Raw genomic sequence first — 26,584 nt, 5'->3', positions numbered from 1 at the left:
TGATTTACCAGAAGCCGTTTTTCAAATCGCTCATAAATCTGATTAGTGGTAAGAGAGGATAGCAGGTGCGTGTTCGAGAAATGACTATGAGGGTTTTCTGTCACATATTGCTCGGCGAGGTTGAGCCATACGACGTGCGCATTGATGGCATTGCGGAGGTCCTCGTGCGTGAAGACCTGGATAATATTTTAACGTTTTAACCCTGAAAGAGTAGGAAGAGCTGAACAAGTTACCTGGCGAAGCGTGACAATGTCTCTGTATGGAAGATGGGAGGCAATTTCGGATACAATTTCGGGAGGTAGGTTGCAGAGCATGGCGGTGTAGTTGTGAATGTTGTGGCTGAATTATTAACCAAGTATCACATGTTCAATCGTCTCATCTTGGATCAGAATTAGCTTCAGTCAAATTGTCAATTCGGCATGTAGAACAAAGTCTGATACTTTCACTTGATGAAGCACAGGAGTGCCCTTATACAGATAAAAGTGGGAGTCTTTATATATAAGAATGATATCTCTTTTTTACTTCAAGTTCGAGTCCACACATGTTCATCTTAACTGTGATCTCAGTCCAGGCATACATCGGCATAATTATACAATGGGAGAGAGAAGTCGTGGAGAATAATGTGACTCTGAGATTTTGAAACCATCCGACCCAGCTCCTCGTCAAAGGTAAAAAAGCTGTCAATGCCTCGAAAAGCGTAACCTAACCTCGAGTCAAATGTTACACCAGATTTGTAAGGTCCACCCGTAGCCGTCGGCGAGTAGCCAAACCTATAGAGTTCCTTACCCACCCTGCAGTAGCCTTTATTGAAACCCAAGCCGTATAGATCAGCATCGCACTGTCGTTGAGGAAGGTCAAAGTCAGAAACCTTCACCACGGTCGCTTTGTCGGTTTGCGACGCCGGTATAGTGAGGTTGAAGATGCCATCATGCATGGCAATGATCTGAGTATAGTTTACTCCATCAAAATATAGGCGTGATATATCATAGCCATGGTTCGCCGAGCTGAAACGAAATGACCAAATCATTGTTGCATACGACACCACCTTCTCAATATCGTCGACTTCGGAGTATTCTGGTTCCAGGGCGTATAAGCGTGCTTCGTGGTGCAGTTGATGCCCGGTGAATACAAGGAGTTTATCGCTGCCAATACAATAAAGTTTGGCCTGGGGCATAGTGAGCGAACAAGTAGCATTGGGACAGCATATTACTCACTATGATGGGATCCGTTTCGAATACCAATGTACACCGGACCAACCTTGTATCAGTACAATCCCTCCACCAGTACACATCCAATCTTTTGGCCATAGTACGCGCAGCGAGGTAATGATTAAATGAAAAATCAGAAATCGAACCATGGTATGGCAGTGGCAAAGTCCTTAAGCGTTCAGCCTTGAGGACGCCGTTGTCTTGAGGTATAACGTCCCAAATGAAAAGCCACTCGCCTAACTCGCTATACTCGCGGTGAACTTGAGTTGTCATTGATCAGTTCTCTGCAAATACAACGTAATTAGAGACCTACAATCTCGCCCGATGCACGCAACAGTAAACCTGGATAAGGGGTCGCCGTGCTCAACAAGAAAATCAATTTCAGTGATTGTGTTACTTTCTCCAGGAGTATTGCCCACACCGTTGCAAGGTGCTAGGAGTACAGGCTCCGGGTTTACAGAATCAAGGTCCCAATAATACAATGAGCATTGCTGGGTTCCAGAAAACAACCACCGTCCACCTGGAGCAATCTTTATGGCTATCATCACGGAGGAGAGTCTTCTTAGGCGCTTTATTGTTGGATAAACCCTTGCCGGTAGTTGCCAGACATGATCGACCACGAGGCGTCTCTCAAACCGTTCACGGAGCTGGTCTGTGGTGAGAGAGGACAGAGGCTTTGTGTTTGAACAATGACTATGTGGATTTTTTCTCAGATACTGCTTTGCAAGGTTGAGCCATACAACGTGGGCATTGATGGCGTCACGAAAGTCATGATGTGCGAAGGCCTGGATAACGCTTTAATACTCATGTAGAAGAACAAGGAACGGAAGGTGTCACCTGGCGAAGCACTAGAATGTCACTGTACGGAAGATGCGAGGCGATTTCAGAGACAATCTCGGGAGGTAGGTCGCTCAGCATCCAGTTACAACGTCCCTGTGGCACATTTTTAACCAGGCATCACGTGTTTGGATAGCCCGAATTAGATACACGTTGGATCACCTTACTTCTTTATATTGGTAACCCAGTTTTCTTGCTATCTAGTTCAAGCTCGACCAACCTACAGACCGGTAAAGTTTCTACTAGTTCGATATTAAAAGCTGAACTCTGATATCACGGGCGCCTCCCTAATTTATGTTTCTCAACTACAGGTCAATGTTTTCGAACTGGGATACACATATCTGCAATTAGTGCGATTCTCAATCTCTGACTTGCCCTCGTCGACCTTCTTATCATATCCCTTGACTGGCTGCTATACCTGAGAGATGACGATGATCTCCAAGGAGGCGCTACAAAATTCTCATCCAACCGTTCAAAGAACTCAAAGAGCTATCTCGACGTCAAACCTAAATTGGGTCATGTACTCGTATTTCCAATAACGAAACACGGCACACAGTGGCGAAGAGGTGATTAGGGGCACTAAATATCCTGAGCCTATCGGATTTACTCACGAACCCTCAGGTTGAGGGGTGGAGGTGTGGGTATGGAGAGATTGTGGGAGTAGTCAACGTATCTCGATATGAATGTTGTTCCGCTTCCACGTCGCGCAAGTGCTATGTATCAAACGGCCAGCAGCATTCCTTAGAATCATCATCTGCCCGAATGAGTACTCTCAAACAAACGGCGGCATAGAGCGAATTAGAATTAGATGAATTCATGATTGTAATGAAGCACAAGAATGACATTGTATGAGATTTTAGGGGATTATGGTCATTCATGTTAGGGGGACTATATCATTCATTATTTACCAATCCGGAGTAGAAGTCCACGCATCCGAGTCTGGACATACATCTGCAGGATTATACACTGGCAAAGAGAAATCTTGCATAACAAGATGACCGCATTTTACTGAAATCAGCCGTCCCAACTCCTCGTCAAAGGAAAGAACATCGTCAAGGCGTTGAAGAAAGAGATCTATGCCAGCTTCAAACATTACACCGTGTTCGTAAGATCCGCTCGTCAAAGCATTTGAGTAGCCGAATCTATAAAGTTCCGTACCCACCCTACTGCAACCTTTATTCAAGCCCAAGCCATATATTTGAGCGTCGCTTTGTCGTTGGTGAAGGTCGAAGTTGGAAACCTTTGTCAAGGTCGCTTCCGTGTCGTCAGCTTGCGACGCTGGTATAGTAAGGCTGTAGATGCCATGGATCATAGCAATAATCTGACAGTGGTTTTCTCCGTCAAAATAGAATCGTGATGTCTCATAGCCACGGTACTTCGAACAGAAACAAAATGACCAGATTTCTGTCGCATGCGATACGGCCTTCCCAGTTTCGCTGACATCAGAATACTCTGGTTCCAGGGCATACAACTGTGCTTTGTGTATGTCATGCTGCATCGTGTAGACAAGAAGTTTATCACTGCCAATAACGTATACACTGGTCTAAGGCATAATCAATGATGAAATCGTAGTATCAGAGTAGAACACGTCACGCACTATGATAGGATCTGTTTCTAATATCAATGTACACCGGACTAACTGCGTTTCGGTGCAATCCCTCCACCAGTACACATCCAATCTCTTCGTCATAGTACGTGCAACGAGGTGATCATTAAATGAAAACCGAGAAATTGAACCATGGTATGGTAGCGGTAAAGTCCTTAGACGTTTTGCCTTGAGGATTTCATCTTGTGGTACGACGTCCCAAATGTAGAGCCACTCGCCTGACTCCTCATGTTCGCGATGACCTGGATTTGTCATTTATAAGTTCTTCGCGAGTACAACATAATAAGACTTACAATCTCGTCCAATGAAAGCAACAATAAACCCGGAAGAGGGATCACCACGCTCAACAAGAAAATCAATGGCTGTGACTGTGTTGGTCTCTCCGGGAGTATTACCCACATCATCACAAGGCACCAGGTGTACAGGCTCCGGATCGTCAGAATCAAGGTCCCAGTAATATAATGAGCAATATTCGGTACCAGCAAACAACCAACGTCCGCCAGGAGCAATATCCACGGTTAACATTATAGGGGCGGGTTTTTTTAGGCGTTTCGTAGTAGGATAGACCTTTCCAGGTGATTGCCAGAGGTGATTTACCAGGAGCCGTTTTTCAAATCGCTCACGGATCTGGTCAGTGGTGAGAGAGGATAGCAGGTGCGTGCTTGAGAAATGACTATGTGGATTTTTTCTCAGATACTGCTTTGCAAGGTTGAGCCATACGACGTGGGCATTGATGGCGTCACGAAAGTCATGATGTGCGAAGGCCTGGATAACGCTTTAACACTCATATAGGAGAACAAAGAACGGAAGGTGTCACCTGGCGAAGTACTAGAATGTCACTGTACGGAAGATGCGAGGCGATTTCAGAGACAATCTCGGGAGGTAGGTCGCTCAGCATTCACTTAAAGTCTTACAGCCTGATACCTGCTGCCGATTTTCTAAACAGCTATCACGTGTTCGGATTGCCCTGAATTTCCTGACCACACCGAGGCTTCTTGAAGGTGATGGGAGCAGTATCACTGGCAGTGGATCCTCAGTGACTGGTGAGTGGTTGTAGGTCAAGATGATTGATAGTATCCAGATACACCGTTACACCGGTTCTTTTCCAAGGGGAGCTTGTCCAATATCGTCTACAAAGTTTACCAACTGTTTACTTCGGTTTGAAGCGGCTCCCACAATCCAAATCCAACGCTCATGCAGCGATAGATCCAATGTCGATTCCAGAGAACATACTAGTAGGCATGCCTTTGGGGAGATGGCTGGCATAGACTTGATGGTGATACAAAACCAGAACAGGAGAGTCGACAACTTGTAGTCGTTAGTATTCAAAGCCCTCCTGTTGGTATTGGTATAATAGGAGAGTACTATCCCTTCCGGTAAAGAAAGTATCAATACAATACTGAGATAACATATAAACACACACAAATGACAAGCAGAAAAAACAAATGATTGAACAATTTTACTGCGCTACTCCCATTTCGTGGCCTAGAACTTTCAAACAGTCTCTAGCAAGTGTTCTAGCGTCCAGCTCTAGTACATCCTCCTCTATGTTCTGGGAATGTTTCATTTTCGATTTACTGTCTCGTTTGGACTGATTCAAATCCGGTTTGTGAGTTCCATTTACCAACGTCCGGGTCGAGGGCGTCCGGCGAGGGATAGACGCAACTTCAGATAGCGCTGTGTAGAAATGGAATAGGATTGCAGCAGGTGAGCGTTTTACTGTGTCGGCCATAATTTCTGAAGGAGTTGTAAAGATAGCGGCGTCAATGACTGGTCGTGCCGGTCAGCAAAGTAACAGCGTCATGTCGAAGTCACATACCGGGTTGCTCAACTGCGTACTTGGTTGGATCATCTGACAAGGCAGCCCACAAAGACCCTGGCCACACACGCTTATTCAACAACTTCTGCAAGACATAAAGTAGCTCATCATCCCGAGCCCTGGACGCACAATGTGAGTTACATGTTCTTCTAGTCGGAAAAACAACGTTGGTACCTTGGGAAAGGTAGATTACCGCGCAAAGAACCATCAGCAACGTATCCGACTAACGTAGAACGGCAGCGATTGAGTAGCGAGGGTAGACTTAGGGCTGCCAGCCGCTTCCTAGACGTATCCTGGTCTTCAATTCATGGTCAATACGTTGCTAATGACTTCAATGTGAACTTACTTACGTTCAGGTGAGCTACAGCATATAGTAAATAATAAGTCGAAGCACCAATATGAAAACCGTTCCCGTGGGACAAGTTGTGCTAGCTCCGTCGTGCCGGAATATGGGGTATGATTCGCGCCAGGAGACTTGTCTGATGCTAATGTGGGCGTTGGCGGTGATGCATCTTCAGATGGATATACCTCGCTCCCTCGATGCAATATACGAGCTAATTGTGAGACGAGTACGTCAGGGACGCGGGGGTGACCAATGTGAATGATGACGTTTTCTTCTAGCTCCTTGAGCAATGCCATATCGAAGTCTTCCTCTTGAGTTTGCACATCTAACGGGAATGAGAGAGCCGCAGAACTTGATATGGTATTGTATATGAGTCAAATCTCGTCCATCAACGTTGTGAGCGACATACCAGTCAGCTAAGATAGCACCTCGAAAACCGTCCAGAATTTGCCGCCAGACTCCTTCAACGCGGTCATCAGGAATACCTTCTATTTTATTTTATTTGGATTAGTATAAAAAGACCCATTCCTAAATATAGAGAATCAAACCTTGGCCGAACACCGCAAGGCTAGACGCGATCGGCGCCACAACCTTCAAGAAAGATTGTGTGGCCGTCTTCCACAATGGTAGGTCTTCTCCTGACTTTGACGGTGCTGGACAATCGTACTTAAGCTTTATCGGTATAGAGTATGCCTTGATCAAATCAATGAGTAACCGATTGATGAACAAGACAACCGGATATACTTACTGCGAGAAGGGCTTCAACCGTCCCATCAAGGTAGACCTCAGGTGAGCTTTTGAATTGGAGGAAAAGGTCTACCAACATTGGCATGGTTTTCTTTGCGAGAGCAATATATGTAACCCGTTTCTGTGGCGCTCGGGCCTGCGAATGAGATTGAACATCAAAGGCTGCCATGAACGGGAGTGTCACATATTCCGAAAGGTCCCGCATAACGAGTGAAGGGGATCCAGCAACGGAGAGGTCAACGCTCATCAGAGTCTCTAACACGAGGGACTAGCAGGTATAAGTACTCGCAGAAGTACAGGCAGAGGCAGACCAACCTGCACAGGTGGAAGAACATCGACATCTGGTCTATAATCCGGAGAATTAGGATATGTCAAGACTCCTAAACACAGTTTAAGTAAACTTAACCATGAGAGGATTGAGTATATCATACCTTTCAATATCGCTACAAGTCTCACCAACTTGTCCATATCCCATTCTGATCCGCTCAAAACGCGACCCGTTCCTCTTGCACTCTGAATCAACCCGACAAACGCTACCAGACTTCCTTGTGTAAAGACTTCGGAAGAGGAGTCGGTCCCCAAACTCATGGCGGCCAAAGTCGGGGAAGTAACCGGGCTGCCGGACATCCTCTTCACAACCGCGTCACCAAGTACGTCGATCGCCGTCCATACCCTCTGCATAACCTCCGGAGTCTTTGCTTTCTGCGAGTCGCCTTCAACTGTCGATACAGCCTTGACAGCTTTCTCCAGCGATTCCAAAGCCGGGGCGCTCACTGGTCTGTTATCATGCAAAACGGTATCTTGGACATATCCCACAAATACATCCCAAGCCTTGACGAAAGACTCTAGTTTGATAATTGCGGACGCCAAAAACACTTGAAAAATGAGTCCGATCGAGTTCATCGCCAATATTTTGGAATCATCCCAAGCTTTCACCAACACTTCGCCATCACCCTCAACAATCTCGAGCTCACTCGCATATCTTCTGATCTCCTGCGTAAGGGAATTCACGAGCGGGAACGACACTTTCCAAATACATTCATCCCAAGTCTCCAAATTCAAAGTCGAGCCATACAGCTGTATGGTCCTGAACAACGTTTGTATAGCCCCATCCCGCACTTCTGGCCTAGCATCCGAACCAAGTTTCAGTAACTCAAAGAGGAGGAACATCCACAGTTCACTGTATTGTGGCTCTAACTGCGCATCCTTCCTTTTGGCTTGAATAGCATCCGATACACTCCACAACAAACTCGTTGCAGCCGTAAGCGCTATATTGGTATCAGCTTGTCGGCCGAATTGTCCAAGGGTGCTGATGCAAAGACGGAGATGATCAGGAGTGAGGGTGGAGACGGAATCGCAGACCAACGTGAGTGACTGGAAAGCAATTTTGACCAATGTGGTGTAGCTTTTTTCATTTGGCAGACCTGCCCCAAGCGGCTTTAGCTTAAATGTTGGTGACGTTGGAGAGCCTGACGGCATAGAATCCATAGACTGTGAACGTGCCGGGGGCGGTGGCCGGCAGACACTCTCTAACATGTAAAATATCGTCTCCCAACCAGTGACCAATGAATAGACGGAGGCCTGTAGGATCTGATGCAATGTTTCAAGGCCCATCCTACACAGTTCCACACTAGCGGTTGAGTTTGACACAGGTACGGATAGGTCGGGCACGACCTGCTGTGAGAGAACGCCAAGGACGCGATTCTGAACCTGAACCTGCAGTTCCCCGGTGGTCGAAGCGAGATGACGTGGAACGGCAAGGAGGATCTCATCCAAAACATGAGCTGCTTGAATTCGAATTGGTTGGGGAGCAAGAGGGAGACGTATGACAGAAAGAAGGTGCATCGTAGTGGTATCCCATGCAATGTCGGGAGAGCGGTATATAAATCGATGAATGTTGAGCATGGCTACCCCTCCCAGTCGGGAGATGCCAAAATCTCCAGTGCGCTGCATGCAATATCATTGATACTTCGATAAAATTATAATATGTGAGAACGTACCAATGTTCTCGGAATATGTATCCCACTGACCCTTCGCCTATTTGACACTTCTCTATTTGACACTTCGGTCTTCGGTGTTGGCGGACTCATCAAGCCAGTATCTTCCAAACTCTCCCGCGACTCAACCACAGATAGGCTTGCGGTCTGCATTCCAATCATCTCCCCACTTAATCTACATAAAGCATTCACGAAATCTCTGAAAGCGAGATCTTCTAAGTTCTTGGAAGCATCGAATAACCGCTGAATACCATTTTGCATTGTGTCAGGGTCAAGGTCCGTTAGAAGAGGGTGGCGAGCCGCTGGCGCCATGCTTCCGACGTTAGAGGAGGAACGGTTTGTGGGTAGGGATCCGATATTTCTCTTTACCGGAGTGCTTTGGTTTGCTCCTTTGTGTGTAAGGACATACTCGGCATTCTGTAACACCTCCAATACTCCAAACCAACTTTGACCGAGCGTTCCAGCCAGAAACAAGGCACTAGATACAAAGACTTTGAGGCAAGCCATATTGCGCTCGGAAAGCCCGGGTGGTTGAAGAGGTGAAGTCAGGCCAACGCTATCGGTCAATTGAGTCGTAGCGGAACGTGGGGTCTGGGGTTCGATGTAGGAATCCAAACTTGAGACGACGAGTGTGGGGACAGCAAATTTGGCTAAACTATTGAAGAAAGCGTCGCGTGGGGTCATGAGCCCAAGCATACCCGAAACGTTTGTCATCGCTTGATAACTGGCCAAGACTTCGACGAAAAGTTCATCCGAAAGATTCGTGGTGACGATGAAGGAAAGTGCCGCGAGAAGGGCGGGCCACCCGTTCTCAATGATGTTACGAACAATGACGAGGTGTTGAGTAGAAGGTTCATCAGGAGGAAGTGTTGAGATGTCTAAAGCCGGAGGAGCACGAATGGCAGCATCGCCAGGAGTGCGAGGTCGATGGATTACGAGGGTTGTGTACAGGGGACCGGTGAAGGTGGCAAGTCCTTCACATATTGATGTCAAACACTGTAGCGCTAGCAGGTAGATGTAGGCTTCCGGAATAGGAGGAGCGTCTGCTTTATCAAGCTGGTCGATGCTAGAGGAGGGACGTGTGAATGCATGAATTGCAATTGAGGAAGATACCCACCATTGGAGCTTCATGGATGATCCCTGTAGACTCAAACCCGCGCTTGAACCCATCATACCAACGACCCCAGATACCGTAGCACTAGCAGCTGTAGCAACACGCCCTGCAACACCATCCAAGCTCAGCGACGTTGTACTGTCGTGCTGTACACCAACTCCAAATATTCCATGTCCAAGTCCCAAAAGGGTAGGTTTCTCCGTTATCAGCCTTTTTAACGCAGTCATAAGGGTAGTAAGAATTTTGGATTCTGACTCCTGACCATCGTAGCGGGCCCATATATTTCGCATGAGTTCCGCATCACTGCATAGCCTGCATGGGAATGAGTAAGAGATGTTTGAGATACTAGGACAGGACTCACCCTCGCAATATCTCCATTGCAAGAACTCTCATCCAGGACGGTCTAGGCGGATGAGAAGATTCAGATTCACTCTCTTCGGACACAGTCCTGATTAGGTGCATTAAGAATACTTCAGCTTCTGTTTTTAACTCTAAAGAAAATTGCTTGAGGAGGAGGAAAATGACACGGGTACAGCGCAGCATGAGGGGGAATAGAGGTCTATCGGACAAGGATTTCAGTAGTAGGGGACAAAGGTGGTGCTGAAGTAACAGAATGAGTTCGTTGTGCTGTTGTAATACGTTAGCAGTTGTTAGACAGACACCATGAATATAGCGCACCTGACGAAAGACTTCATAATAATTCGCCAGCACACTCTCAATTAATTCCAATGCAAACGTCTTGTGGAGAAATTGAAGGCGTAAAAAGTTGGGTTTCTCTCCGTTCGCAAGGAGGCAAAGATCCTCGAATAGGGAAAATGTATCGTGAGTGGAGGGGCCGAGCGCTTTGGATGATCCATTAGGCAACTGAACATTTATGAATTGGCTTGAGTCCTGATCCTCTAGGCGGTCCTCTGCCACCATCTTGTCTACGACGAACATCACTAATTGACGCAAAGTTGCGGCCGCGGTTGATGATACGACCGCGATTCTCGACTCTTGGAGTTTGAAACAGAGTAATAGCGCCTATATAACGCATGAGTTTGTGGTATATATGGGATGAACACGACTCACATCGCCGAGAAGTTCACCATGGATGTGGGGAAAATTGGGAATGAGTGAGACCAGGGTTTGAAGGATGCGCAACTGGATATCGACGCCTTGAGACATCGCATCGCTCATGGTTGTAATGATATGTGGGACAGCAGATTGTGGAACAGCTCGGAGCGAAATCAAACGTTGTAGCGAACCCAGCGATATCGCGACAACCTTTGCATTCTTGGTTGCGCACCCCATGAACACAGGGCGTAGAAGGTCATCCGACTGAGGCCCATCTAATAAGGATGGCGAAAAGCAATTGTGGACGAAAAGAGCCCTAAGGAGACATACCTAACCCATGATATGAGTGCCAAACAATACATGCGCGTGAAAAACAGACCTGTGGCAAGTCTTGTGGCTTGTTCCGGGGATGCTCGTAGAATTGCTATCGACTTCTCAGCAGCCTGTACAATCGATCAACGCCATTATCCTTTCCATAAACCCCAAAAGCTGACCTCGCGAACTTCGGGGTGTTTTCGCCGAGTCTCGCTCGCCAATGACTGCCATCGTGTCAGCAGTGATATACAAATACTCTAAAGCAACAGCATACCTGTAGTTCAGTCACCAAAAAAGACAGCGAGCTCATTGTAGGTTGTTGAATGAATCTTGACGTCGGCACCACGTACGGAGACCGGTAGTAAACATAACCAAATACACGACTTATATTTAATCATTGATAGTTTGTTGATCGTGGTGAAAGTGATCTATATGTATTCTATACAGAATTGGGTGTGGATCTTTTCTTGATTCGTGACTGGTACCCGCTGGACAGAGTCGGAAATAATGCAGTGGATCCATATGATTGGAACCAGAACGAGGGCACGGTGTTTGGCATCTGACTCTCAACATTTATGTAGAAGCCTTATGGCAGCCATCGAGTACCAATTAAAAGGCTTCTTCGCAGCTCCGCCATGGGACGTAATCGCATGGAATGCATGTTGCGGTGGATGCTTATGTTGAACGCTAAAGCACTTCGATTTATCATATGTTCAGTAATTGATCATAATCACAAGATTCGCTTCATCATGGAAGCATGTCTTCGAATGGCTGGAACCTACGTTTGTTGATTAAGTGGAGTACATCGACTTTTAGTGTTTTAAATGGCGGGAGGAGACCGGCCTAGAGGCTAGAGATGGGCAATACTACATGTAGCTACGCCAAGAGCCAATGTTTGTATCGATTCCCAATGCCAAACACCCATTTGAGATTCAACATTGCATTCAATTTCCTCGATCTTAATCCATCAACAATGTCAGCAAGCTCAAACCGACCGGTAGTGTTCATGGACATCCAAATTGGAGAAACACCCGCGGGCAGGATGAAATTCGAGTTATTCAGCGATGTAGTGCCCAAGTACGTTCTACTTTCACAAGTGTACCACTGTGCTTAAATGACGGGGCTATTTAATCAGGACTGCGGAGAATTTTAGGCAACTGTGTACTGGAGAATACAGGTATGTTCCTAGTTTCCTTTTGGTTTGAATCTCACAGTCGACCCTCGTCGTCTTCAAGAGTGAACTCGCGACCACAAGGTTACAAGAATGCAACTTTCCACAGGTAGGCTTCCATTCAACTCCCCCATCCTAATTCGAATATTAATTAAATCTCGTGCTTTAGAGTGTACGATAGGCATCCCTCAATATCCAGATTTTTGTTGCGCGACATTCTGAACGAACTTTAAAACAGTGTCCAAGGGTTCATGTGTCAAGGTATCTGTCTAACTTACTCAACCCACCCGAGGATTTGTTGAACTCAGAACCAATAAAAACTATAAAAGGCGGTGACTTCCTTAAAGGCGATGGAACAGGTTCTTTTTCGATCTATGGAGAGAAATTTCCAGTAAGCTTCATCAATCTTTCCATTATGCGCATCCTTCACCGGCTCTTGGTCTCTATCAGGACGAAAATTTTACCGATAAACATGTCGGTCCCGGACTTCTATCCATGGTACCCAAATTCATAATTTCCTTCGCCGTTCATCGTTATCTTACTCAAAACCAAGGCCAATTCCGGTCCAGACACGAATGGTTGTCAGGTAAATCCAAAAAGACTAGCCACCAACGCCATCTTCGTCATCTCAACTAACCAATTTCTTTCATCCAGTTCTTCGTTACTACAGCAAAATGCGATTTTCTAGACGGAAAGCACGTGGTATTTGGAAAAGTCATCGAAGGAATGTTGACTCTACGAAAAATTGAGAATGTACCTACCGGTCCAAATAACAGGCCGAAACTTGTGGTCAAGATTATTGGTGCGTTTTAATTCCATTTTTCTGGTGTCTGCGGATATCGGAGCTGACGCACGAATAGAGTGTGGCGAAATGTAATATGTAATTCTCTTTCCTGTAATTCGGTTTTTTGTATATTGTACCCTGACATTTTGGGGCGCCAACGCCAAGCAGAATTTCGACAAATGTTTTGTCATATTTCGATAACTAAACAACAAATCATACATACGCAATATTTGCATAAAAATCACAATATCCACAACATCAAACATACAGAGGGATTGAAAGACATGAAATATGATTTGGGCCTTTCTTCAAATTCCGGGGGATAAGAGGAATCACAGTGGGATCGTCGGGAGTGGCACGAATAAAATACATGTGTGAAACGAGAACAAACCCAATTTCGGTTACCATTTAACGGAGTTGTTGGGTGGCAGGAACGCCCTTAGGAATAGGGGCATGAGGAACCGGGGCATGAGGAACCTTGAGTTTAAGGCCTGAACGCAACGAGTAAGTCCCCGGTAGAAAGGTAACTAATGGAAACAAAACGTACCGAGATCCTCAGCAAGCAAATCAGCTCCTTTCTCGCCGACGAGAAGAGCAGAGGAATATGTGTTGGTACCCAAGTTATCCTGTAAAACATTGATCAGTATTCCCGAATGGATTGTACATTGTCTGATAAATAAACGTACGGGGCAGATACTCAAATCGACACATTTCAAGTTTTGAGTGCCTGTGGAAGGATGATAAGAAGGGAAAAACTGTATAAGCGGAGGAGAAAGATTTTACCATAGACGTTCAAACGAGCATCAACAACACCACCTTCTTCTCTCGGTTTCATAGCACAAGTTCCAAGACTATGCCAAGTCGTCTCAACATGGTCTAAAACGACTTCATCAAGATCACTCCGTGCCAAGACAGTAAAAACATACCAGAAATCCAGTCATCGATAGCTTTATCATCTTCCTTTGAATACTTGATTGGTTCATGCACCTTGTTTGCGTCGTAGGGTTCACTGGGCCTGTGCCAAGTACCCATATGTAGAGCAGTAGTGAAACCATTGGGTAAGATATCTTTGGCAGTCTGAAGATCGATATCTTGACATGCTGCTGGTGAATCCGGGTGGAAGTGTGGGTGATGAGAAGTCAAATCTCCACGGAAGGCTTTATATAAGATATGTGAGATAGATAATTATGGCGAGTTGACGGGAACGTGACGTACCGTCCATACGACGGGCAATCTCACGAGTCACCTTGTAACTCCATCTGATAGGTGCGAAATCGGCCTTGTCGTTCATGAACCCAGAATCGAAGAAAGGCTCTTTGTATGGACTGGCAGAAGAGATATGAATCTAATCACGTTATTCCTAAGTACTTCTTTGAAACTCTGAAAAACTCACCTTGCCACGACTAGCGGGATACTCCAGATATTGGAACCTATGCACCAAAAACCCAATAAACGAAATGATTCCCTTTTCAAAAGTAGCAAAGTACTCACATCGTGATATACTTCCCAGGAGGCAACAAAGTATGATCCGCATACGCACCACTGACAATCGAACCAAACATAACAGGTTTATCCGGTTTGTTCTTGAAATATTTGTTCCATAGCTCGTTGAATTCCGGTCCCATCTCTTTGAGTTCTTGTTCTGTTGGTCGGATTTTAAATCCTGCGTCGATGGAGTTTGATGATAGACGAGCTTTTTCGGGAGAGACTTCCCATTCTTGGAAAAGTTCGCGTCGGACTTCGGGAACTCCACGGAGGAAATCGTCGACGGTATGAGATTGTTCCGAAACACGGAAGACTAATTAAACGTGTCAGTGATTATCTAAAAAAAAATTGAATAAAAATGGGCAACTCACTCGACAAAGTCGTGTAGTGATCTTGATACTCCTCACCAACACCTGGCAAATCACTAACACACTTAATATCCAACTTCTTCAACAGCTCTTGCTTTCCAACACCACTCCTCTCAAGAATCTGTGGTGTACCAAGGGTTCCCGAACTCAAAACAACATATTTCCTGGCTTTAACAATCGTTTCCAATAGTTGGCCACCGTTGGCTCTGTTCCTAGCAGGAACATAAGCAACACCTACGGCTTTGTTTCCTTCGAAAATGACTCTGTTTACACGAGCATTGGTTCGGAGGTATAGGTTGGATTGGGTATCCATTACACTGTGGACGTAGGCAGTTGCTGCATCGGAACGACGACCTGTGTGTCGATTGACGTATTTGGCCCAAATTTCGGAAGCGTGTGATGTTTGAAGGTCTTGTAAATCATCTATTATATTATGAAAAACATATCAATCAATTTGAGGTCCAAGAGATGAGAGAAACGATAGGAAGCATAAAAGAAAGAGGTGATTCTACGTACCACTGAAAGGAATACCCAGAGCATCTGAGGCACGCAAGAAATCTTGAGCCAAAGCGGTTATAGTTCCACCATTAGAAATGGCAATTGGACCATCATAACCGTGAGTATCGTTGTTAGTTGGTTTCTGATAATTCTCGAGCTAAGATAAGAATAAAAAAAGGAACATCAGATATGAAATCTATTTTAGGGGATATGAAAGACGTACTCGCTTCATGAGAGGAAGAAGATCTGTCAGAAGGAAGATCACGATAAATTAAAAAGGTGAGAGAGATCGGTTTGATAGTCAACAATACCTTTTGCTGTCCATCCGGGTTGTTTGAAATCATCTGTACAATAGGTAAGTATTTTGATACATGGCCCGGATAATTGGAATCAATGTACCCCAGTCAGAAGCGGATGCCTGATAGCTAGAAGTCAGCCAATCGAGATTTAAAGATGAAATTCGAGGACTACGTACCCTAGTGTACATCTGGAAGTTGATACTGAAGGGGCACGAATCAGTCGATGGATCACGAAGAAGAAAGTGAGGAATAGGGATACTAACCTACTACCACCACCTAGGATATTGGCGCAAGGAACAATGGATCTCCTTCCACGAAGATGGGAAGATTTCTCAGAATCAACGTAGAAAGTCGCCTTTTCATTACTGAAAAGAAAGAAATTATATCAATGACAATGTTAGTGACGTCGAAGGGACGAGTCTTACACTCCATCACGTTGCATGTTCTTAACGAAAATACCAGGCCTGTAGACCCAAGGATCATCGCGATTGTTGGCACCACCTATGCTAATGTTAAAACATAATAGGTTAGGGATGATGAGACTTGCCTTCGATGAGCATAACCTTCAAATTGGGATCGGCGTATGCCAAACGACCGGCAACGACACAGCCTGTCGTAATGGAAATTGATTCAACAGAAGATGGCGGCAGCATACATACATACCAGCGGGACCACCACCACAAACGATTACGTCGACTTCTTCAGGATGACCCATGATGTTAGAGCTAGTGAGAGACTATTCGAGGAGAGAGTGTGTCTGAGGAAAGAAAGCCATTCGAAATCCTCATTTTTATAGAAACTTGGACTATTGAGACCGAGGGAAAGTGTAAACATTCGGACCAAGAAGATACCAAGAAGACTGAGTTACGGTCCTGTGAGTAGAGGAAATGAGGATATTTGTGTCATGTGGACCATTTGCAGTTATGTTGCATACAGTATTCATTGTCAGCTCGTGGTGTATCTGCATTCCAGAAAGAAGATAAGGCCAAGTGACCGAACCTATGAGCCATCTCATGAGAAAAGGGGATAGAAAGCGGTCTTGTATTATGACATGAAACGAGAAGATCAATACATTTGGAGATGTTGGAGTGTTGATCAAAGATCCTCCTAAAGCTGAAAAAAGTCGGTAGCTGGAGCTCCTAACAAAACGTCTTGAGCGTACACGTCGCCTTTCCATGAGAACGCCACATCAAGTGGCTACGAAGTCGACCTAGAATATACGGTGTACTTTTGTCTCGATACCGGGAAAAGAGTGGAAACGGGGAGACTGCTATTCGTTCGTAAGATGTGGGGTACTCATAGACACATGACAGCCGCTGCGTAAAAGAAGAAGGAGTATCTGTTTAAGCAGAAGTGAGAGAGGAAAGAGACAGAAGCGGAAGAGAGAAGCAGTGGCAGAGAGATGAAGCGGCTGGTTATGTAAGCGCGTCAGGGGTTTAATCCCACGATGGGCAGCGGCGGCGGTCAAGGCGGCGATAGCGAGCAGAAGCAGAAAAGCGTGGAGGATGGCGACGACGACGAGCAAGGTTGGGGAAGACGCTGCAGGTCGTCGAGCATGTGGAGCACATCACGAACATGCGCTGTGCCGCAGTACCAAGCCTTGCTCCGTGTCGCCCACGATGACCGCGAACAACGTCAAAGCCCTCCCTCCGCTGCCTCACGCGATGCTCAGCATAGATGCTCGGGCCCACCGCGCTGCTCTTATCCATCATCTCCTCGCCGACGTTCCGGGCAACTCAATTCCGCAGAGACATTACCATGCCTGCGTCCATGCTATCCAAGACGCCCTTGACTGTTTCTCTGATGGGTTGGCCAGGGGAAACTGGTTGGCAGGAATTCGCAAATCCATACCTGGAGCAGCACGCGCCGCACCCGAGGACAGCGTGCTCGAACAGCTCCGTGGCTGTCTAGCACACCCAGCATCGTCGGACAGCGTTGACTGCCATCTGCTCTTATGTCTCGCACCGCCAGCGCAGGACCATGCGCTGGATATTGCCTGCACCTTTACTGCAGACAAGTTCATATTGCCATCAGATGCTCACCAGATAGAAACATCAGTCTTGTTCGGATTGCAGGAATGCCGCGACCGTCGGTAGCCTATCTGGCTCGATAATTCATCTATCTGATAATATATACCTAGGGACCCGCTGTGTTGGTGGTACCTTCTCATTCAAAGGCCTTCCTCAACATCACTACACACTCGCACAGATCCTTCGCGTCTCGATTTACATCCATATCTCTCTCCTTCTCGAACAACATCTTCTCTCAGATTCACATGTCGATCTCATATATCCCAGTCCTAAAGTTGAAGATCCCGATGGCGAAGAAGAAGATTTCGAAGAAGAGTCCAGTTATTCGCAGCCGCAGCCGAACCCACGGTCACCATTTATACCTTTACCTCCCGGGATACTATCCTTCTTTTCTAGGAAAAAACGGCAAGGATTATTCCATCGCGCTCAAACGATTGGTCAGTTTGAGAGTAGAAGTTCTTTGGATTCAGTTTTCAATGTAGAAGAACGCGAGGAAGAATCGTCGTCTTCGGATCACGGTGGTGCAACATCGTTTCCCACTAAGCTGTCGTCACGCTGGACGAGATTCTCGTTCGGCGGCCTCGCAGGAGGAGAAAATCGTAGGCGCGACTCGCTTCGGAGAATCACATCTACCACACCTGCTGCATCTCCTACCTCACCGCCACCGCCAACTCTTCCCTCTTCCTCTCAACAGCCTCCCCAATTTGAAGGACCATTCAGCAGCGCTCTTAACCTCCTCAACACTTCCAAATCTCTCCTCTCAACCTCCGTCGGTGTAACCTTTCTTCCCCCTAACCTGCTCATCGATCTCGCAAAGAAAGAAAGGGAGAGTCCGAATCGGCGGCTTAAAGGCAATGAGAAGGCCGCTTTGGTGGGTATCTTAGGGTGGACTGGCACTGGATCGGGGTTCACTGGCGTTGTGAGGAAGGACGGTACTGGTGAAATTCGAGATGGGCCTGGGAATGGTATGACTGGGTTGACTGGGTTTGTGAGGCACCAAGGATTACAAGTGTTGGCCTCACGTCATGTCCCGTCGAAGAAGAAAGAATTAAGACCAGCTCAACCTCCAACAAGACCATCAACTCCGACTCCTACAGCTAGTTCCGGCTTATCAACGACGAGTACTACTACCTTGGCTTCTACCCCAACAACGACGGATGTAACGTCGACAACTTCTACGGTCTCCAGCGACGCCCCTTATACGGTTTATCGTGGCCCTTTGTCTTCATCTGCGGAGTTGACAAATACTGTGTGTTGCGGTCGACCAAGATGGCACACATATCGGTATTTCTCATTTTCGAACCCTCCAGATCATCCTTCTTCCTCTCTTTCTCATACCTATATTCCTCCTCACCCTCCTCCCATATCCACTTCTTTTAACATTCCCTCGATTTCGCATCCAAATTTGAACAGGAGCGGGAGTACGAATAATGCGAGTGGGGAGAATGTACGAGATAGACGACTTGGAGAGATCATTTACGAAATGATACGCGATGCCAATTCACCCTGCACCACCACGACTACGACTGGAGGAGGCGGTTGTGGGTATAAGAATGGCGAGCATGAACTGAGGATTGTACATGCGGGGATAAGAGTCAGCATTAACGTGAGCGGGTATGAAGAATTCGGACAAAGAGAGCAAGACAAGAGATCGAAAAGAGAGAAGGAGGAGAGTAGCGAGCATAAGGAAAACGAAGATCAAATCGAAATGTGGCAGAGTTGCAAAATATGCCAAAAAGAAACAGCTCGAATCGAGATGAGTGATGGAACTTTGTATGTTTCTCTATCCTTCTCTTCTCTCATCGGTAATCATTACTGACGATGTTGCCTCTCACAGTCTATTCTCGTACGCAAAGTTCCTTGAAGTACTCATTTATTCGTCTTCGATATACGGATTGTCGCCTGACTTGTGTGAACACACCATTTCTCCGCCTCCGCCTCCACCGTCTCCAACTTCTCCTCAAACGCAGAATCAGCCGCAAACGCAACAATCAACAACAACGACAGGGACGTCAAAATACATGCCTATGGTCCCTCAAAATCGCACTAACTTAATCCGTCATTTTGGTATCTCCAACGCCACAGTATCGTTTTCGATATCAAGAGTAGAAGATATTTTTGAATTGAAAGTGCCTAGATTGCAAATTCATTTTGGTGGTGGAAGCGCTGGAGATGATGATGAGAATGATGAGAACGATCGTATGAAGTTTAGAACGAGAGGGAAAGTGATGGAGGAGGAGGAAGAAAGTGAGAAGAAGGAAATTTTGAGGAGTGAAATTAGGAATTGGTACAAAGGTGTTTTCAACCATTTGAGCAAACTTGTACGTCCCTTCTCTCTTCCCGATTCTCCTCTTTTCTAAGTTGATGATTCGGGGTATATAGGAGCACGTTTTGGCTACATTGACTGCGGATGATGATTCTGCAAGTTCTACAGGTACCCCTACCCCTTCGGCTAGTTCGGCAGTAAAGGTGGGAGAAGGGAATAAGGAACTGCCGACACTGCCTCCGAGTGAGAGCGAGATTGGGAATCGTGATGATGTGAGGAATGATTGGTTGGAAGAAGTGATGAACACAACTCCGAAAGCGTCAACTAAGGGGTTACCAGTGATACAATTAGAAACTTCGACGAATGAAAGAAGTGTTGAGAAAGAATCTCAAGGTGGAGAAGTTGTGATTGATGCGAGGCCGCCTTCGAGGATGGATGATGGTGATAGTGGTAGGAAGGATCAAAATCATACCAGCGACTCTACAGAATCAACGCCTTCAAGTACAACAATTGCCACAAGCATCTCAAAATTATTGACTCCAACTCCGTCAACACTCTCCCTATCTTCTACCTTATCATCAGCCGCGATATCCGAAGAATGTTTACAGAATCTTCGATCGTCATTCTTACGTACTGAAGAAGCTCTCTATTCTCAACTACAGCAAACTCGGATCGAAATTTTGAACGATGTACGAAGAAATTTCCATTCGAGTGCTAAAGGGTTGATGAAAAGATTGAGAGCTTGGCAGAAGAAACATCTGCTGCGTCTCGCTGCAGGTAGTGAAAGTGGGAGTAGCAAGAAATTTGGGGAGAGGAAAAAGAAATTGTTGATTGGACTGTTAAAGGAAGCTTTTGGTGTAGAAGGTACGACAACTACGATGGGGTTAAAAGAGTTGGTTGAGATTTTACCGAAATGTGAAGAACCTGAATGGTGGAACTCGGTCTGTCATGTCGTTCCTGCGAGCAATATGGTTGTGAGAGAAGATGACTGGGGTAGTCTTATTGCTTTTACTTTGAGGTGTGTACATCCCTTTTACCATTTGTCTTCTTCATTGATGTTTTTCAAGTTCGATGGATTACCATCGAGAACTTGCCAATCTGACAAATGGCAGAGCGTCCATATCCTCGCCACCGGCACACGCGCCAGAAGGTTCATCATCAACAGCGCCAACGACATCATTCTTCAACACTAGTAAACTCTTCGGAGGCTCTTCAACACCCAACAATCAACCCGATCCTGATCGAGATGATATCATCTGGCATGAACCAGAATCATATTCCGCCGTCATATCAAGGAAAGAACATCCTCGAGAATATCCATCTTCACTTTTATCTATACGTGAGGTTTTGAGACATAAGTCCCCGGCATTGGCAGATTATCCTGGTCTTGGCGGTAGTGGTAGTGGAGTAGGAGGCGCTTCGACACCACCATTGACTCAACGTCCACGTTCGCCTGGAATAAGCGACACAGCAGCGACTACCGTTTACGCGAAACCGGATGTTAAAGTTTCGAGGCAAGCCGTTGGTGGCGAAGTTAGTAGTGGTGGAGGAACAAGTTCGAATCTAGCTACCATCGCTGCGGTGAGTGCCGCTGCCGCTGCCGCTCTAGCAGCTGAGAAGAAGATGGGGAAGAAGAAGAACGAGTCTTCTGGAGCCTCCGAGAAACAAGTTTCGTCGTTAAGCGGAAAGTTACAGCCCGGGAATGCGGCTTATCATGCAGCGAAAGCTATAGAAGCTACGACGACTAGTGGCGGACGGGGTACCCGAGATCCTTCGTTGTCGACGACAACTATATCGGATTGGACTCAAAGACGTGGTTCACCTCCAACCTCAGAATCTCAGATGAGTACGACAGGATCGAGTTGTATTGTTGATACGCACATCAAGAGAGGAAAGACAGAGCCCTTTCTATCGATTGTCTCGTCAGATGAAATGAATATTGTAGATGACGGAGAGAGGGGGAAAGGGACGGTCAAGCGAGCTCCTACACCTCCGCCGAAAGATAAGGGACCTGTAGAGGGAAAGCTGCTGTATTCTCCATCCTTTGCGGCAATGAAAGAGTTGCCGACAACGCCTACAAGTAATTCGATTATTCATCAGCCTACACCTTCGACTTCATCTATCACTGATGCCATCGCGAATAGCTTGAACATGGCTATGCGATTCATGTCAATTCATTCCTCTTCCGATCCGTTACCTTCATCCCCTTCGACGCATCCTCTCCCGCAACCACCACCACCGGTTCCGAAAAAGCAACATCAGCATCATAATCTTCTCCTAGTTGATCTCAATCAAATTGACGAACGCCCACATATCAAATACGATTGGACTATAGGCAAAAGGTTGAAATTCAGTTGTACGGTATATTATGCGAAACAATTTGAGCTGTTGAGGAAGAGATGTGGGATTGATGATACGTTTTTGAAGAGCTTGGAGAGATGTGTTCATTGGGTTGCGGAAGGTGGGAAGAGTAAATCGAATTTTTGGAAGACGATGGATGAAAAGTTCATTATCAAGACATTGGTCGATGCTTGGAATGTAGCTGATTTGTGTGTCTTTCTTTTCTTTTGAGTTTTCAAAGTAATTTTTCCTGATGAACGATGTGGCAGACAAGTTCTATTGGAATTGGGTCCTGCCTATTTTCGATATGTTGAATCTACAGCAAGTCGAGCCACGATCCTGGCAAAATTGGTGGGGTTTTATACGATTGAGATAAGGAATTTGGAGACGGGAGCCGTACAATCGAAGGCTGATCTACTGGTCATGGAAAATCTTTTCTACCATCGTAAGATCAGCCAAATCTTTGATCTCAAAGGTATTCAGGGACGCAAAGTGAAGGCGAAGCATAGCGGAAAGCATCAGAACTCGAAGACATTGTTCGATGGAGAATGGATTGAGGGTATGTTCCTTCCTTGGGTGAGCTTGGCATGGACACCAGTATTGATGATTCGACCAGGTCAGCAAAAGGCGTTGATTTTGTTACAGCCGCGTTCGAAATCGGTATTGAAGGAGGCGATAAGGAGTGATGCGGATTTTCTGGCTAAGAGTAATATTATGGATTATTCGTGAGATCCAAATCTCGCTTGATATTGACTTTGCCTCATCTTTGGGTCAGGCTATTACTTGGTATCGATCAAGAGAAAAAGCAGATCGCGTGCGGGCTCGTCGATACAATCGGTACGGATCTTGTACAAACCTCCTTCCTGAATGGTTCCTGAACTCTATATAGGGAGTTACACGTTTGCCAAGACTCTCGAATACAAAGCGAAACACAACCTACATTCCGGTAAAAACGTGACGGTCATTCCACCTGCTGAATACCAAGAGCGTTTTGTCAATGCTTTGGAAGATTATTTTCTTGCCTGTCCTGGTACGCTTGTCTAAATTTTGTTTTGCTAGATGTCTTTTGATGAGGATTAACGAATAGATAAATGGTCAAAACCTTTGGACGATTCTAAGATAATTAGTGATCCCTTTTTGCTTCCTAGCGTGCTGTAGTAATATGGGTGTATTCTTATCTCATAATCAACGGACAGCGCCTCCTTCGATCGTGGATTGAGAATGTTGGTCGCTCACTTAAATGGTTAACAAACGCCACGAATAGAACCAGATTCATCCGGCTCAGTGAATCTGGACTGGCTGTAAGATTGGGCTTTGGGTGAACGTTCCAACCGCACTACTCAGGAGCAACTGCCCATACACCCAAACACTGGAATTGGGATGTGAACCTCGCAATAAGTGTGAAGGTACGAAACTGGGAGTGAAATGATCTTCCCCCCTTCAAGTTGTTCAGTTCCACAGAGACTTCCCACTCTCATTGCTCCCTGTGGAAGCCGTCGACCATATGCAGAGATATCGCCGCATGGCGAAGCGCCGAAGATCTTGAGGTGCGTTCGGATCACGTGTCGAATAAGTGGATTGTAGCTACACCGCCATGCTGAGGAACCTACCTCCCGAAATTGTGTCTGAAATTGTGTCACATCTTCCATACAGAGACGTTGTTGCACTTCGCCGGGTAATTTTTTTGGCAGTTTCTTCCTACTATATCAGCGTTGAAACGTTCTCTAGGTCTTCACGCGCGAGGACCTCCGCGACGTCACCAATGCCCATGTGGTATGGCTCAACCTCGCAAAACAATATGTGGCAGAAAATCCACATAGTGATTTCTCAGAGGCAGAATTTCTATCTTCTCTTACTACGGACCAGCTTCATGAACGGTTCGAAAAACGGCTCATGGTAAACGATATCTGGCGACTATCAAAGGGGATCTATCCTTCTATCAAATGCATAAAAAAACTCTCCTCTTCGATAAAAACTATGCGGATAGCTCCAGGCGGACGTTGGTTGTTTGCTGGTACCAGTCGATGCTCGGTGTATTACTGGGACCTGGATTCTCTCGACCCCGAGCCTGTGCTCCTGGCACCTTGTGGTCATGTGGATAATACTCCCGGAGAGAATAATGCAGTCGCGAAAATCGATTTTCTCGTTGAGCATGGCGACCCCTTATCCGGTTTTATTATGGCATGGGTTGGACAAGATTGTAAGTCTCTAATCATACTCTATTTCCAAGTGCTCGTAGTTGCCATCCACTTCCAGTTCACGGAGATTGTAAAAAGTCAGGGGAGTGGCTTCACATATGGGACGTCATATCACAAGAAAATGGTAGTCTCCTGGCCAAACATTTAAAGATTTTACCGCTGCCATACAATCGCTTTCGTCCTCAACTGTCACACAATGATAGCCTGGTCGCACGTGCTATGAAAGGGAGGGTAGACGTGTATTGGTGGAGGGAATGTACAGAAACACACTTGGTTCGGTGTACACTGGAATTCAAAAGCAACCCCATCATAGTGCGTGATATGCCTTACCCTGAGATGACTCTATCATTGATAATACCTCAGACCAGTTTACACGTTCTTGGCAACGATAAACTTCTTGTCTTCACAAGATATCAAGACCGTCATAAAGCACGGTTGTACGCCCTGGAACAAGAATACTCCGAAATCAGCGAATTTGAGAAGGTCGCATCGCATGCGACAAAAGTGTGGTCATTTCGTTTCAATTGCGCGCACTATTACGGCCGCGAGATATCCCGACTATACTTTGATGGAGCGAACTACTGTCAGATCATCGCGACGCGCAATGGCATCTTCAGCATCACTATACCAGCATCAGAAATCGACAAGCTGACCGTGACAAAGGTTTCTGCCTTTGACCTTTATCAGCGAGAGAGCGACGCTCAAATATATAGCTTGGGTTTTAATAAAGGCTACTGCAGGGTGGGTACGGAGCTGTATATGTTTGGCTATTCGCCGGGTTCGACTCAAGGGTCTTACGAAAATCGTATAACGTTTGACTCGAGGCTAGGTCGTATTTTTCACTGCTTCGAGAGTTTTCCTTCCTTCGACGAGGAACTGGGACGGCTGGCGTCAATATCCTGGGATCACCTCATTATTCAAGATTTTTCTCTTCCCTTGCATAAACTTGCAGATGTATGCCCTGACTCTGAAACATGGACTCATAGAGCAGTGGGCCGTTGGCAACTTGACGCTTATAAGACATTTAAATAATTGACAAGTACAGACAAACCCTCACACTTTCCTCTTCTTCAACGATCTGCATATTTTAAGTCTACGATACTTCTCTTTTCCGGTCCAAAGTCTTTTCCTACTCTCTTTTCAGCAAGGCTGTTGGTCCTTTGTTGGTCCTTCCCTTGGCGCCCTTATTTACGTTGCTAAATATATAATGTTTCTATTTTTTGACACAGGCTGGAACCCCTTTCTCTGGTTTTCCTCCGAGACTTTTTTTCCACACAAACCCTAACCTATCGACTCGTGTTCGATATTTTAATACTGGCTGTTAAGGCCGTAGGTGCGTTGCAATCAGATGCTCTACCTCCTACCTCCCGAGATTTGGTCTGAAATTTTCTCCTATCTATCCTACAGTGACATTTTAGTGCTTCGCCAGGTAACTTACTCCGCTTCTTCTTCTGACTGTCTCAACTGAAGAACTTCACCAGGCTTTCACGCGGGAGGACCTCCGAAACATTATAAATGCCCATGTCGTATGGTTCAACCTCGCTAAGCAATATGTGGCCCGAAACCCACATAGTGATTGTGCAAACGCACATTCTCTATCATTTCTCACCACGGACCAGCTTCATCAACGATTCGAAAAGCAGCTCATGGTCGATCACATCTGGAAATTACCGGGAAACGTCTACCCGTCTGTAAAGCGCTTAAGAGACTTCCCCTCCGCAATGACTTTGAGCATCGCTCCGGGTGGACGATGGTTAATCGTTGGTACCGTTCGACGCTCAATATATTACTGGGACCTTGATTCCGCCAACCCCGAGCCTGTACGGCTATTACCTTGTGATGGCGTTAGTAAAACTCTCGGGAGGTACACTGAAGCTGCTGCAATCGATTTTCTCGTTGAGCGCAGCGACTCCTTAGCGGGGTTTGTAATCGCATTTGTTGGGCGCGATGGTAAGTGTCTAGTTACACTGTAATCTCGAAGAGCTCATAAACGTCCATCCCCAGTTTACCGTAATCACAAGAAGTCGGGGGAATAGCTTTACATTTGGGACGTCACGCCTCGAGAAAATGGCACTCTCATAGCCAAGCATTTAAAGACTTTAC

At 46.1% G+C, this 26,584-nt stretch overlaps 6 protein-coding genes across 6 annotated transcripts; 3 read left to right on the top strand and 3 right to left on the bottom strand.

Moving 5' to 3' along the window:
• The first annotated feature begins 74 nt into the window (after positions 1–74).
• AGABI2DRAFT_139190 (hypothetical protein) lies at positions 75–336 on the top strand. Its single transcript, XM_006456374.1, has 2 exons — positions 75–179; positions 237–336. Exons 1-2 carry the CDS (start codon positions 81–83, stop codon positions 300–302), a joined length of 165 nt encoding a protein of 54 aa, XP_006456437.1. The 5' UTR covers positions 75–80; the 3' UTR covers positions 303–336.
• A 3,189-nt stretch (positions 337–3,525) lies between these two features.
• AGABI2DRAFT_195557 (hypothetical protein) lies at positions 3,526–4,341 on the bottom strand (the record flags this gene model as incomplete). The annotated part of the gene is made up of 3 exons (XM_006456373.1): positions 3,945–4,341; positions 3,643–3,893; positions 3,526–3,588 (listed from the first exon to the last, which is right to left on the bottom strand). Coding segments are annotated over exons 1-3 (546 nt in total), but the record flags the coding sequence as incomplete, so codon positions are not given.
• A 658-nt stretch (positions 4,342–4,999) lies between these two features.
• On the bottom strand, positions 5,000–11,352 carry AGABI2DRAFT_211380 (hypothetical protein; the record flags this gene model as incomplete). Its single annotated transcript, XM_006456372.1, has 17 exons — positions 5,000–5,421; positions 5,471–5,589; positions 5,645–5,768; positions 5,821–6,164; positions 6,223–6,301; positions 6,362–6,506; positions 6,562–6,828; positions 6,876–6,940; positions 6,992–8,507; positions 8,561–9,623; positions 9,675–9,983; positions 10,033–10,298; positions 10,350–10,694; positions 10,743–11,002; positions 11,107–11,170; positions 11,222–11,266; positions 11,317–11,352. 17 exons carry the CDS (start codon positions 11,350–11,352, stop codon positions 5,111–5,113), a joined length of 5,358 nt encoding a protein of 1,785 aa, XP_006456435.1. The 3' UTR covers positions 5,000–5,110.
• Positions 11,353–11,898: 546 nt separating this feature from the next.
• AGABI2DRAFT_154026 (hypothetical protein) lies at positions 11,899–13,090 on the top strand (the record flags this gene model as incomplete). The annotated part of the gene is made up of 10 exons (XM_006456371.1): positions 11,899–11,902; positions 12,023–12,119; positions 12,178–12,219; positions 12,278–12,322; positions 12,452–12,474; positions 12,543–12,604; positions 12,664–12,711; positions 12,767–12,799; positions 12,868–13,015; positions 13,074–13,090. The coding sequence occupies 10 exons, from the start codon at positions 11,899–11,901 to the stop codon at positions 13,088–13,090; spliced, it is 519 nt and encodes a 172-aa protein (XP_006456434.1).
• Positions 13,091–13,159: 69 nt separating this feature from the next.
• On the bottom strand, positions 13,160–16,392 carry AGABI2DRAFT_195553 (alcohol oxidase). The gene is made up of 18 exons (XM_006456370.1): positions 16,311–16,392; positions 16,195–16,257; positions 16,073–16,148; positions 15,911–16,012; positions 15,824–15,848; positions 15,748–15,766; positions 15,660–15,692; positions 15,572–15,594; positions 15,367–15,505; positions 14,854–15,273; positions 14,489–14,795; positions 14,391–14,427; positions 14,213–14,342; positions 13,924–14,154; positions 13,781–13,873; positions 13,684–13,724; positions 13,545–13,623; positions 13,160–13,488 (listed from the first exon to the last, which is right to left on the bottom strand). Exons 1-18 carry the CDS (start codon positions 16,360–16,362, stop codon positions 13,406–13,408), a joined length of 1,953 nt encoding a protein of 650 aa, XP_006456433.1. The 5' UTR covers positions 16,363–16,392; the 3' UTR covers positions 13,160–13,405.
• An 874-nt stretch (positions 16,393–17,266) lies between these two features.
• AGABI2DRAFT_122330 (hypothetical protein) lies at positions 17,267–26,517 on the top strand (the record flags this gene model as incomplete). The annotated part of the gene is made up of 17 exons (XM_006456369.1): positions 17,267–17,735; positions 17,788–19,450; positions 19,515–19,998; positions 20,060–20,961; positions 21,011–22,492; positions 22,553–22,842; positions 22,900–23,008; positions 23,059–23,120; positions 23,173–23,313; positions 23,628–23,689; positions 23,745–23,830; positions 23,886–23,958; positions 24,012–24,483; positions 24,540–24,793; positions 24,845–25,435; positions 25,963–26,431; positions 26,486–26,517. The coding sequence occupies 17 exons, from the start codon at positions 17,267–17,269 to the stop codon at positions 26,515–26,517; spliced, it is 7,641 nt and encodes a 2,546-aa protein (XP_006456432.1).
• Between the last annotated feature and the right edge of the window lie 67 nt (positions 26,518–26,584).

This window comes from Agaricus bisporus, assembly GCF_000300575.1.
Source record: "Agaricus bisporus var. bisporus H97 unplaced genomic scaffold AGABI2scaffold_13, whole genome shotgun sequence".
Classification (NCBI taxonomy): domain Eukaryota; kingdom Fungi; phylum Basidiomycota; class Agaricomycetes; order Agaricales; family Agaricaceae; genus Agaricus; species Agaricus bisporus.
This window is presented reverse-complemented; position numbering and strand designations above follow the sequence as displayed.